At 41.7% G+C, this 14,312-nt stretch overlaps 1 protein-coding gene across 30 annotated transcripts in view; it reads right to left on the bottom strand.

The window, feature by feature from the left end:
- Positions 1 to 14,312, bottom strand: part of LOC109895542 (MAP kinase-activating death domain protein) — a 74,831-nt gene that overhangs the window by 6,103 nt on the left and 54,416 nt on the right. For 14 of the 30 annotated variants that reach the window (XM_031830625.1, XM_031830628.1, XM_031830632.1 and 11 more), the window contains 11 exons: positions 14,027 to 14,159; positions 11,119 to 11,181; positions 10,486 to 10,606; positions 10,276 to 10,381; positions 10,028 to 10,138; positions 8,952 to 9,059; positions 8,538 to 8,702; positions 8,285 to 8,357; positions 7,507 to 7,613; positions 5,064 to 5,072; positions 4,367 to 4,436 (listed from right to left, as the gene is read on the bottom strand). In XM_031830625.1, the coding sequence (XP_031686485.1) occupies positions 4,367 to 4,436; positions 5,064 to 5,072; positions 7,507 to 7,613; positions 8,285 to 8,357; positions 8,538 to 8,702; positions 8,952 to 9,059; positions 10,028 to 10,138; positions 10,276 to 10,381; positions 10,486 to 10,606; positions 11,119 to 11,181; positions 14,027 to 14,159 (1,066 nt within the window). The remainder of the gene's footprint in view (positions 1 to 4,366; positions 4,437 to 5,063; positions 5,073 to 7,506; positions 7,614 to 8,284; positions 8,358 to 8,537; positions 8,703 to 8,951; positions 9,060 to 10,027; positions 10,139 to 10,275; positions 10,382 to 10,485; positions 10,607 to 11,118; positions 11,182 to 14,026; positions 14,160 to 14,312) is intronic. The other 16 variants (XM_031830630.1, XM_031830638.1, XM_031830651.1 and 13 more) reach the window with 4 other exon arrangements.

Genomic DNA, 14,312 nt, shown 5'->3' with positions numbered 1-14,312 from the left:
GCCCTCGATTTTGCTCGACGGAGCGAGTGAAGAACTTGCCACTTGCAGGGTTGATATGACCCACAATTCAATACAAACTGTAGTCACATGTCAAGCTGGTGGCCGCAAAGTTTTACATTTAATCAACAAGGCTGCATTTTCGGCATGCCAGAAAAACATTATGAACCTAGCTTGATAAAAAAAAAACGTATCTAGACAACATTGATTTTAGCGTTGTAAAATTGGCTTAGTCTCATAGTGAGGAGCCTATAAAACCTTAGATTCATATACATATTTTTGGGAATTATGAAATGTGTATATATACAACCGGCCGTGATTGGGAGTCCCATAGGGCAGCGTACAATTGGCCCAGCGTCGTTAACATGAATAGCCTTAAGGTTGGTTGTTTTTAAGTTAAAACTTAAAGATTTCCACCAAGGACGTTGCCTCTTCGATCAACACTCTCCCTCGCTTGGGCAAGGGACATTTAAGGAACACCCGGACGTGACGATGTAAAGAGTTCAGGGCCGAGGGCGGTCTACTTTGAGTTTGTATGCAGCCGTTAAAGAGTTGTCGTTTTCTAGCACCGCCCTATTTGGCATGTTCACGGATGTCAGTCAGCCTTTGCAATTAGAGCCATTACAGGGCTCACCTGCTGACTAGTGGCACGGTTTATTATTGCAAGCAATATATGCATATTGTTTACATGTGTATCACCTATTATGTATATATCCCAACCACTTATTTATGTATGCATATTTCTTAGGTATTCTTGCCATTATGTTTGTGTACATTCCTTATGACTATTTATGCATACTATTTTCTGTATGTTTATGCATATTTCCCCTGCTTATTTCCTATTGTATACCTATGTCAATGTTTCATCTAGTGAATTATTATACGTTACTAATGTTGTATTATCATTTCTTTTCTCTAGTAGAAATTTCCACGACTACATATTCACCATTATTTTGGTTACTGTGGAATTAAAGTGTTCACAGTCAATCAACGGCTTGCATCGTCTCTTTGACCGAAGACACAGGGGGCTAGGGTCGCACTCCCAGGGCATAACACACATAGTATTCCACAAGCTATGCTGACTGGCAAACAGCCACCTCGAAGTTAGGTAGCTAGCCATCATCTTTCAAGCTAAATATGGAAAACTGCTTGTGTGAATATAACTTGGGGACAGTTTGGTTATGTTTCCACCATGTTTGCATACCGGACTACCATCTTGAAGACTGTCTGCAGTTCACCAGAGATGAGATCGCAAAGTTAGAGGATTTAGTCTGCCCAGTCCACAGCAAGTGGCCAACTGGAAACAGCTCTGACAAACAGCTGGCTAGTTTGTTTATTTAGCTTCGTTTCCGAGAACCACCCAAACTTCAACCTCGCTTCTAGCTTGCCGCCAGCTTTATCCTTGTGGTACATGTCAAACAGTATACCTGTATGAGCTGGCTCAGTTTCTCACCTGATAAAAAAAAATATATATATATATACACACTTCAGTTCAAAAGTTTGGGTTCACTTAGAAATGTCTTTGTTTTTGAAAGAAAAACACCCATTTAAAATTGATCAGAAATACAGTGTAGACATGGTTAATGTTGAAAATGACTATTGCAGCTGGAAACGGCGCACAGAGGCCCATTATCAGCAAAAATCACTCCTGTGTTCCAATGGCCCATTGTGCTAGCTAATCCAAGTTGATCATTTTAAAAGGCTAATTGATCAGAAAACCCTGCCTAGAAAGCCAGCATCCCGGAGTCGCCTCTTCACGGTTGATGTTGAGACTGGTGTTTTGCGAGTATTATTTAATGAAGCTGCCAGTGGAGGACTTGTGAAGTGTCTGTTTCTCAAACTAGACACTAATGTACTGGACCTCTTGCACTGTTGCACTGCTCCAGACACTCAACTAGTCTAAAGAAGGACAGTTTTATTGCTTTTTTAATCAGGACATAAGTTTTCAGCTGTGCTAATATAATTGCAAAAGGGTTTTCCAATGATCAATTAGCCTTTTAAAATTATAAACTTGGATTAGCTAACACAATGTGGCATTGGGACACAGGAGTGATGGTTGCTGATGATGGGCCTCTGTGCGCCTATGTAGATAATCCATTAAAAATCAGCCGTTTCCAGCTACAATAGTAATTTCCAACATTAACAATGTCTACACTGTATTTCTGATCAATTTGATGTTATTTTAATGGACAAAATGTTTTTCTTTCAAAAAGAAGGAAACGTCTAAGTGACCCCAAACTTTTGAACAGTAGTATAGGTTCTGTTGTTTCCTAAAAAGTGGTTTTTACTGCCCCCATTACTTACTGTTCCTAGATTTGTTTTGGTGAATAGATTCAACTGTTTGTAGCAGCAAGTCATTAGAATACAGGCATCCAAATGATTGTGTAAAGAAGGACATATGTGGCCCACGGAAAAGGAAAGAACTCACACTAATGCCTTGAAAATACAAAAACAAATCAGTCACACAGTGCGAGCAAATGTGTACAGCAACAACAATGTAAAACAAATGTGGAGAATGTGAAAGAAACAAAGCAAGACATTATAGGGAAAAAAAGTGTGCCAACCAAGAAACTGACTACTTAAAGACACAAATACATAAGCTGTTAAAGGGATACTTCAAGATTTTGGCATGGAGGCCCTTTACCTACTTCTCCACTGTTAGATTAACTAATTGATACAATTTGTATGTCTCTGCGTGCAGTTTGAAGGAAGTTGCTAACTAAAACAATTACAAGCTAGCGTTTGTGTGATGACTGGAAGTTTATGGGCTCACAAAACTACATCCACACAGGACACAGAGACATACAAATGGTATCCACGAGTTCATCTGACTCTGGGGAAGTAGACTGCCAAAATCCCAAAGTGTCCTTTTAATGAGGCCCAACTCCCTAGACCACGTTCAAAGCCAGTGTCGGTGGACAGACTTTTCATTAGTAACTGTGGGGACAACGATAAGTAGGGGTCGGGAAAAAAGGGGGAGGGAATGGGGGGGGCAGACAAAGCCCTCTGCTCCCCACATTGTCAAGTCAAGTAGCCAGAATCCTTGGCCTCGAAACCACAAAGCATTGAGGAAAAAAAAACAACACTAGAGGGGTTTGCTTTAAAAAAAAAATTAGGGGCAGGAAGTTTCAGTTTAATAAACTGTCAGGACAGGCAGAAACCCAGCCAAAGTTTACAAGAAAGGAACGAGGGCGATTCTGCATAAAGAAGGAGGGGCATGAGAGAAGGCGGGAGCGGAGAGGAGGAATGCTCTTAAGTGAGGAAAGGAGAAGAGAAAGGTGACAGCACTTTACCTGCTGGAGAATGAAGGTTTTCATAGCGGCAAGGATGAGGGTGACGTATTAACAAAAGCAGCACAGAGACACGGCAGTAACCCAGTCCAGCGCTGATATTAATGGGGGCTATAACCTCACAGATCTAGGCCTCTCCTAACAATCTCATTGGTCACTGGTTGTCTGTTTCAAATATGGCAGTGTAAAAAAGACACGATAAACCATCTACTGTACACATCTTGAAGGAAATGCTCTAAATATCCAAATACTAGCCCTGGTCTCAGGAAAGGAATCCCCAGTCACATTTAGTAGGCACCATTGAGAGAAAACGTTTTGAAAATGGCTGAGATCCTACCTGAACGTGCCTAAGAAAGTATAATTTCCTTTTCTTTCTGATTTTTGTTGTTGTTTTTTTGTGCCTATTCAATGCAACCCAAATGTGGCCATATCCAACAAGTTAGCATCCTTCTATCCTGAAGATCGAGCGAGATAATTCAGCTTCAACTGAGAACATCATTAACGTATGTGTCTTTTATTCTTGATGAGCGTTTAAAACAGTTCAAATACGATCTGTGGCTCCGCTTCCCTCTGCTCTGGGCTTTGATGAATTTCCCTCTCATGCACATAGCATCTTACTTGGTCGAGTGAACCCTAAAACGATTTCCTACCCTAAAGCTCTAACTTCCAACATTTGATCCTTACAAAAATCTGATGCAGAAACAAGCAGTGCATCAAGTCTTCCATCTTAACACAGCAGGCCTGACTCCAAAGACCTCATGGTTAAAAACTAAAAACACAGCAAATAAAGACAAACCTCACAAATAGGGCTGTTTTGTCTTGTTTTATAAATCAGCAATAAATATGAAAATAAGCAAACATTCATATTTGTGAGGGCTGGACTTCTCAAATTGACAAATGAAACTAGCTAACTCTAGCACTGACTATATTTGCCCTGAGGTAAGCAAGAGCTGTTGTGAATCCACTGAACCCCGAGTCGTTATAGTTGCTAACTCTGTGCGTCAGCGTTTTCGTCTGTCGTGAAGCTGAGTTACTGCCGTGTCGAGTACAGACCTAGAATCAATAGATGTGGTAATTACCAAATTCCTCCAGGACAAAGACTCCCTTCACAGTATTGCACTTTTTAATGTGATTCAGCTCTATGAAAACCTAAAACAAAAAAAACAAAAAAAAACAACAAGACAGAACATTAGTAACTCAATGACAACATGCTGAAATGAAACATTTCAGAGAGAAAATGAACAACGTTAAATTATCATCTAGTCAATATTAAAAGGGAAAGAAATACAAAAAATGGTATATGCAAGCTTTTAGAAACGCTACCAAAATGAAACAGGACAGCACAGAACAGAAGTTTCCATGTTTGAATGCTTACATGGGCTGGGGTTAGGTGAGTAGAAATGCATTGTGGGAAGGTCTATGATGAAGTGAGTGCTATTAATGATTACTTGCTGAATGAAACTATAATATGGTAATTTGTTCACACTATAGTGCCTTAGATAAAGTGTGCATCAGCAAAGCTATTGTGGCCATTTGTTGTCAACAGTGAAGCAATGGCGACTGCTAATTCATTTCCGTTTTCCCTACTGATGCAAATGCACTGTGGCCCATGTAATGCTTAGCATACATGGAAATTCCATATGAAAACAGAGATGAGGACACATAAAATAAAGTTGACCACACACAGCTAAAGAAATTGAGGGGAAAAAGACCCCCCCCCCCCCAAAAAAAAAAAGTCATAACCGCTAACAAGCAAACACGGCAGAGGTTGTGTACCTTCCGCTCCTTGCAGGGGGAGAGAGCATGGAAGAGAAACGGTTTGGATTATTATCGGACAGAAGAGCACAAACACTGGACGTCGCTCAAAGAGGGCGCTGCACTATCAACCTAATGGACGGGACTTGGCGTATTAACAGCTATCAATGCTAATATACCTGTCACAGAAAATTCTACTGGAATGATGAAGTGCTAAACTACGAAAGGTGGGAAAATAACTACTGAAACTTGGTCTAGTCTATACTTTAAACAGCTGGACTTTTTTTGGGGTTCGTTCCTGGGCCTAACCCAGAAAATTACATAATTACTACCAGTTTACCAAAAACCAATACTCTGGTTGTAATTACATAATTTCAACCAGTTTTGACGGCTGGGAACCCAGTCCCGCCCCCAATGCCCTCCATGCCCCCTCCTCCAGCAACGAGGGCTGGCACCAACAGCTCAGTAGTACAGGTACAAGAGGGCAGTCAGCCACATCGCCTCCCCAACAAAACAGGCTGCCACCTATAACAACCTCACCCCTCTGTAACATGCCCGCGTATTTAACCCTACAGTGACCCGTCTGTCACTGGAAGCTTGGGTGGGCCTGCACTGGCAAAACGTAATGGGTTGGGCATGAACTATTATATGAAAAAGTTATTAAAACAAGACCGTTAAGTGTTTGTTTTAAAAAATATGTTTTATTGCATGAATGATGTCTATGAATATGACATCTACTACTGGTGCATGAGCTCCTGCAGAGCTGACGGTGGGAAAAAAAGAGGTGGTTTGAATTTTCCAAGCAGCACGTATGTGTTGTTTCTAAAAGGTAAATTAGGTTAAGTGTCTGTAGTAGGGAAAGAATATTACAACATTATGACTGTTGTACCCTTGTTCAATTCGATATGATGATGATGTAACTGTTCTTCAACCATAGCAATGTCTTCAAAAAGAAGACACAATCAAATACACTCTCGATTGGCCACTGCGATGTCTAGCCTTAATTCCTTTCAATTAGGTGCACTGTGTGATCTAAATAAATCAAGAAGGCAGTTCAAAGAATGTAGTGGTGAAAAACATTGTTTTCTATTCTACTACAATAGAGTTTTAGTTTATGAGTAGGCATTCCCATGTGTTGATTCAATGTGTTTTTGCCCCAATCCTACAGTGTGATATGTCCAGTGTGTTTCTTCACTATGGTTATATTAAATGAGTGCCACTCCTATGACCCTCAATCATTGGCGGAGCAATTGTATAATTGTTATTTCAGATCCAAGCATTTCCTTTGGGTCCAAAAAGATCTACTTGTGGACTGAGGTCAATTATATTCTTACTCAAGTTGATTCAGAAAATGGAATTGCCCCAACCCCAAAAGTTGTGAATACATGAGGTATTTTTCATCTAACTTTAATATGCAGGTCAAGGGGACAAAACTTGAAAAGAACGGTAAAATAAAATGGCAATTATTAATGAAAAGTCTTTGCACAAGGTCATCTGTCTTACCTGCACAAATCGCTCTTACACAAACAGAACACTCGCCTTCCCCCACAAACGACAAGGTTTGGGCACCACAACTAAGAATGCTAAGCATGAACAGAATATTTTTGTATTAATATATATATATATATATTTTTTTTTTTTAAATGTCCAATTATGATTATATATATATATAAATAAAAAAGTACCCCTTTTTTCTTCCCAATTTCAAGATATCCAATTGGTAGTTACAGTCTTGTCCCATCGCTGCAACTCCCATACGGACTCGTGAGAGGCGAGAGCCACGCATCCACCGAAACACGACCTGCCAAGCCGCACTGCTTCTTGACACACTGCTCGCTTAACCCAGAAGTCAGCCGGGGGAAACAGTGTACAGCTGGGGACCTGAAGTCCGCGTGCATGCCGAGTGCATGCCAAACTCTCCCCTAACCTGGACGACACTGGGCCAATTGTGCGCCGTCTCATGGTTCTCCCGGTCGCAGCCGGCTGCGACACAGCCCGGGATTGAACCCGGATCTGTAGTGACGCCTCTAGCACTGCGATGCAATGCCTTAGACCGCTGCGCCACTCGGGAGGCCTTTAACAGAAATGTTTAAGTGGATATGTGTTTTCATCTTGAAACATACATCTTAGTGACTGCACAAATAAATCATAACATATTTTAAATCATAGAAAGACAAAGCACAAAAATGAGTTATTCCTCTAAGGTCCTGATCAAAACAGTGACTGGTACTCTGCTTTTTCACTCAATTCAGTAGGCTATAAAAATGTATCAATGTCAAAGATAAATTCCTTCTATTCTCTCTTTTTTTAAAAAAGGGACCTTAGAGGAAGTGAGCCACTGTTGTGTGTGTGTGTGTGTGTGAGAGAGAAAGAAAACAGAAAACGAGGAGAAGAATTGCGGTGGTTGGAAGGAGGTTAAATGATTTTGCGTGTGCGTGTGTATGTGGTAATACAGGCCTCCTACCTGGCTGTGCATGAATTTAAGGTTGATGCCTTCCAGGGTGACTTGCAGCAGTCCTCCCTCGCCAGTCTTCATGTCCTGCACAGGGAACTCTCCACCCAGCTCTGGACCTATGGAGAGAGGGGCAGATGGCTTAAACCAAAGGATCCCTCCCCTATCCATTCCGCTGTACATCTCTTTTGAAAAGTGTTAGTGATGACAGACAGAAAAGTCTTTACTTGGCCAACTGAGCTGATTGACTCAAATGGTTATAGAATTTATTGGACGATAAAGAAGTAGGGTAGAGCTCACCTTCACTCAGAGTTATTCCTACATCCCAAAGTTCTACTTTTCCATAGACTAATGAACTATTACTAACTGTTATTAGCCCCTAGTGTAGCGGTATACAAACTTCTTCATCGGGGACCCCATTTTTTGGGGCCAAATGTAATGACAACCGTAAAAATCGGCACATTTCCATTTTTACACGAACAAATAACCTTTATTTCATGACATTTTCATCTCCCTTATCGAAATGAAAAGAAACCAATAAATACATTTACTCAATAATTCATTTTTCAAATTATCTTTCTCAAAAACGTTTGTATATTGTCCCATACATTAATCTGTACTCTTCATTTCTTTTAAATATATTTTGGTGACCCCACTGTAATTCCTCTAGGTCCCGACCCAGACTTTGAATACCACTGCCCTAGGGCCATCCATTTTCAAAACGCAGGGCAAGAATACATTGGTGGTGCCTCAAAGAAAGAGACTCCAGCCAACGTGCACACCCACATACCTGGTTTAATGCTCTGCTGTCGGGCAGCAGCTCTTTCCATGCTGTCCTTCACACAGTAATACAATTCGCGACACTAGACAACAAAACATTTGAATTTCAGATTATGGAATACAAAAAGTGGCTGTACAAAGTCTGACACGAAAGTCACAATTTACAGTCACCTTAATCACAGGTTCCACTAACACGGAGATCAAAGGTATTCATAATTGCTAGTTGCATTTCAGTATTCGACGCGCTAATGGTAGGGGCTCACCTTCTTGGTGTAGAACTTGTTGAGTTGGGTCTCCTGGCCATTGCGTCTCCACAGACACAGGACCTTGGTCTTGGGGCAGTAGGTCATGTTGATGAGCTTCTCGTACCACCAGCGCTCATACACTGTGCCAATGTTGCTGCGCAGGACTATACAGTCATCACACACCTGAATGGGGGAGATGGACAGAGGCAAAGGATGCAATTATTTGATATCCACTGTAGAGCTAAACGCTAGATCTACTGAAACTACAAATTGCAGAGTTTTGACAGTTCTTGACGATGATTTGTAAATTCGATCTATTCAGATACTCGTCAGGCCATCTCTGGGGGCACAATAAAAAAAAACATGAACAAGGCCAACTGCATGTACAAGGAAGGGCCAGGAAAGTGAATGCTGAAAGTGTCTTTCTCATACCTCCATGAAGAAGATGTCCCCCGTGGTATCAGTCCCAGCATGCACCACGAAGGTCTGCTTCTTGATGTGACGGCTTCCGCTAGGTCTGATGGACAGCTCGCGACCATTCTGAAATGTGAGTGAACAAGACTTTTTACCCTTCTCCTACAATTTCTGCGGCCCCGTGGAAATCTAATTAATTTTGATGGGGATTTATTTATTATGTCAATCTGTTTAAGCTAGAGATATGTTGTTGTTTTCTTTTTTGCATGGGCAGCGTCTCAATCCACCGCATCCGCCGAGATCGCCCTTCCACATCTGTGGTGAAAGGTGGCAGAATTAGAAGAACGGTGTTTGTCAGACCATGCGATATCCAGAAAATCAGTCTTCTCAGAAAAACGTCTGTAGCATCTGAATGGTTTGGCCTATAAAACTATTATGACTCATGAACCCGATGGTGTTCTCCGTTTTGCTCTACGAAGTTGATACATCCCCTTCTGCCAACTTCTGTCTGTAGCCTCCGAACAGTTTGGGCTACACAGTAATATGACCCCTCTCTGTGGAAAGGCGAGTCTCTCACAAACATGTTGGTTGTTTTGCTCTAGGATGCCCACAAGGCCTCAAGACTCATCTGAAGGTCCCTGGTATCAGTTTTTTTTTTTTATCAATGGAAGTATATATGGAGATTGTTAATTGCCTTGAATAAGGGGTTAAATACATGCAAAAAATAAATAAAAAATAATAAATTTCCTGATCTTTCTTATATAGGAAAGAATTTCCTTTGGGGGGAATTTTTTTGGGGGGGGTATTGTTGTTCCATGTATTGAATCTGTTATTCAACGCTTTTCTATGGGCTAAAAGCAATAATGGCCAAATCAAATGTTTCATCCCCGGCTTAGACAGGGCTTAGACTCTAGAGGGTTAAACAAATATCAGCAACACTGATATTCTCACACACTAAAAACATGTGTTGCATAAAAGGATCTGGCTCGAAGGACCACATAAAACGTTGAATCTTTATGCCACTTGGTAGAACAGTTGACTGCCTTAGTGGCTCCTATTTTATTGAAGAGAGAGAATCATTGGTTCTTTCTTACCAAATTAGCCAGTTTGTCCAGACACTCGTTGATCTCCTGGCTGTGGCTAAGGCCGATGTGGGACTTCCCCATCAGACGCCTCACCTTCTTCCTGATGTCATTCTTGTTCACCTGGCCAGACAGAGAAGGACGTACAGACAAACTTAGCAAGAGACGTCGTATGCGATGACTACTTATCTGAACATTCGTAGTTACTACAGTTGACATACGGGGGTTACGGAGTGAAACATTGTGTGTGATAGACCCACCTTAACCATTAGCATGTAGGCAATCATATTGTGCAGTAGAGTAGCTAGCAGCCTGTCCTCATCGTCCTCCAGGCGCTTACGGTCGTGGTCCCCGAGTGACAGGTATCTGTGGAAACAGTGGTAACCATCAGCCTCTAAACAGGAAACACAGCTATACAAGGATGGCTGTCATTTCAAAAATACAGATCCACTCTAATAGGCAACCTGTACCTGTCAATCATCTCTTGAGGTCCCTGGTCCATACCCATCCCCTCCCTCTCCAACATTACAGCATCCAAGTAAGCATCCTCCCAGAACTGGACCTGGTCCCACAGTGTAGAGCGCTCCTTACCTACATAAATACAACACTCACTGCTTATCTGTATCCAAAAGGACACACACTTACACAAAAACACATCATGACCACAATCACACGGGCACACAAAAAAACACAAAACTAGTCTACAAAATCATCCACAGGTCAAAATCACCTTCACACTGACAACTTCTGTACATGTCGCCCCACACTCACCAGTAGACGTGCATTAACATACACATGATCCCACAGAACCTTACATAACTGCACACACATAAACACCCACACAAACGAACACGCACCCATACGAACACACACACCAGACCAGGTGATTGTTGAAAATGTTTTGTCAACCAAGAGACATCATCTCTTGTTTACTTGTCCATAGGAGCCCTGCTGCATTGTTTACAACACCAACCACTCAGTGTGATGGGAAACCCAGTGGCGGTAAAGATCAAAGCAGCACATCAAAGCACCAGACGATACAGGTGGGCATCTCATCCAAGCACAAACATAGAAGGTCAAAAGGTGAAAGAGGTCAGCCCTACTCAGAGAGAACGTTTCCATGGCAGCATCCTCCAGCTGGTCCCACATGGAGCTCTTGTCGCGCCCTGCAAGGTGTTCCCAGGACACGCAGTAGGGAGGAAGAGGAGCAGCAGAGCAAAGAGGGTTAAGCTCAGAGCTGAGTGGGTTAATGACAAACCAAGCGAAGAGAGAGAGAGAGAGGAAGGGGTGGAAGCACAAATAAATATACCCAACCTCATTCACTCAAGACCTACCTTCACGCTTTATAGTACAGTACTTTATAGTACGGTTCATGCAGTGTTAGTCAAATAGTGAGAAAGATTTAGACGTATCAGATTGATATGCAGTACCACTCAAAGGTTTGGACACACCTACTCATTCAAGGGTTTGTCTTTATTTTTACTATTTTCTATATTGTAGGATAAGACATGAAAACTATGAAACAACACATGGAATCATGTAGTAACCAAAAGTGTTAAACAAATCAAAATATATTTTAAATTTGAGATTCTTCAAAGTAGCCACCCATTGCCTTGATGACAGCTTTGCACACTCTTGGCATTCTCTCAACTAGCTTCATGAGGTAGTCACCTGGAATTCATTTCAATTAACAGGTGTGTCTTGTTATAAGTTCATTTGTGGAATTTATTTCCTTCTTAATACGTTTGAGCCAAATTAGTTCTGTTGTGACAAGGTATGGGTGGTATACAGAAGATAGCCCTATTTGATAAAATACCAAATCCATATTATGGCAAGAACAGCTCAAATCAGCAAAGAGAAACAACCATCATTACTTTAAGACATGAAGGTCAGTCAATCCGAAATAAATGTCAAGAACTTTGAGCGTTTCTTCAAGTGCAGTCTCAAAAACCATCAAGCGCTATGATGAAACTGGATCTCATGAGGACCGCCACAGGAAAGGAAGACTCAGAGTTACCTCTGCTGCAGAGGATAAATTCCTTAAGAGTTACCAGCCTCAGAAACTACAGCCCAAATAAATGCTTCACAGAGTTCAAGTACAGTGGGTCAAAAAAGTATTTAGTCAGCCACCAATTGTGCAAGTTCTCCCACTTAAAAATATGAGAGAGGCCTGTAATTTTCATCATAGGTACACTTCAACTATGACAGACAAAATGAGGAAAAAAATCCAGAAAATCACATTGTAGTATTTTTAATGAATTTATTTGCAAATTATGGTGGAAAATAAGTATTTGGTCACCTACAAACAAGCAAGATTTCTGGCTCTCACAGACCTGTAACTACTTCTTTAAGAGGCTCCTCTGTCCTCCACTCGTTACCTGTATTAATGGCACCTGTTTGAACTTGTTATCAGTATAAAAGACACCTGTCCACAACCTCAAACAGTCACACTCCAAACTCCACTATGGCCAAGACCAAAGAGCTGTCAAAGTACACCAGAAACAAAATTGTAGACCTGCACCAGGCTGGGAAGACTGAATCTGCAATAGGTAAACAGCTTGGTTTGAAGAAATCAACTGTGGGAGCAATTATTAGGAAATGGAAGACATACAAGACCACTGATAACTCCCTCGATCTGGGGCTCCACGCAAGATCTCACCTCGTGGGATCAAAATGACCACAAGAACAGTGAGCAAAAATCCCAGAACCACACAGGGGGACCTAGTGAATGACCTGCAGAGAGCTGGGACCAACGTAACAAAGCCTACCCTCAGTAACACATTACGCCGCTAGGGACTCAAATCCTGCAGTGCCAGACGTGTCCCCCTGCTTAAGCCAGTACATGTCCAGGCCCGTCTGAAGTTTGCTAGAGAGCGTTTGGATGATCCAGAAGAAGATTGGGAGAATGTCATATGGTCAGATGAAACCAAAATAGAACTTCTTGGTAAAAACTCAACTCGTCGTGTTTGGAGGACAAAGAATGCTGAGTTGCATCCAAAGAGCACCATACCTACTGTGAAGCATGGGGGTGGAAACATCATGCTTTGGGGCTGTTTTTCTGCAAAGGGACCAGGATGACTGATCTGTGTAAAGGAAAGAATGAATGGGGCCATGTATCGTGAGATTTTGAGTGAAAACCTCCTTCCATCAGCAAGGGCATTGAAGATGAAACGTGGCTGGGTCTTTCAGCATGACAATGATCCCAAACACACCGCCCGGGCAACGAAGGAGTGGCTTCGTAAGAAGCGTTTCAAGGTCCTGGAGTGGCCTAGCCAGTCTCCAGATCTCAACCCCATAGAAAATCTTTGGACGGAGTTGAAAGTCCATGTTGCCCAGCAACAGCCCCAAAACATCACTGCTCTAGAGGAGATCTGCATGGAGGAATGGGCCAAAATACCAGCAACAGTGTGTGAAAACCTTGTGAAGACTTACAGAAAACGTTTGACCTCTGTCATTGCCAACAAAGGGTATATAACAAAGTATTGAGATAAACGTTTGTTATTGACCAAATACTTATTTTCCACCATAATAAACCATAATAAATTCACAAAAATAAAAAATAAAGATTTTCTGGATTTTTTTTCTCCTAATTTTGTCTGTCATAGTTGAAGTGTACCTATGATGAAAATTACAGGCCTCTCTCATATTTTTAAGTGGGAGAACTTGCACAATTGGTGGCTGACGAAATACGTTTTTGCCCAACTGTATGTATGTATGCATGTATGTATACAAGGATTCACTCAGCAAGATGACATTACAATGAGCAGCACCGCAGATGTGAGATGAGTACGATGCAAGCCAGCAGAGATGTTTAGCCTCGCGCTTCAACGTTCTTTGATGTTGCGGAGATTGACCTGATATTGTTTACTTTGTGCATGCAACATCTCGCTGAGGCTACTAGATATTTACTGTAACTTTTTACCACAAAGTTGAACAGAGGGAGACTAAAGAAGGCACTGGAATAGATGTTAAACCACAGCCTTTCTAAAACATCAGTCATCTGGAACGTACCCAGCAGGCCATCACATAGGTAAATCCTCATGCTGATGTCTTCCAAGGGCTGGGTGGGAGGCCCCTTAGCCACAACAGGCACAAGTTTAGCCTTCGCCTCCTTCACACCAGGCTTCATCTTTTGGGTCTTACCCTGGGAAAACACCACAAAACATAAATCATGGGATAAATTCATCTTGCCAAAGACTTTCAAGATTTTCCTGCATATACAAGATTGGCATCCACAGGCAGACTTCATGTTCCGCAGCGAATGCATTTGCACTTATCAAAAACACCCCAAAAAACA

This window comes from Oncorhynchus kisutch, linkage group LG8, assembly GCF_002021735.2.
Source record: "Oncorhynchus kisutch isolate 150728-3 linkage group LG8, Okis_V2, whole genome shotgun sequence".
NCBI lineage: Eukaryota > Metazoa > Chordata > Actinopteri > Salmoniformes > Salmonidae > Oncorhynchus > Oncorhynchus kisutch.
Note: the sequence above shows the minus strand (reverse complement) of the source record. Positions and strands in the feature narration are given on the sequence as shown.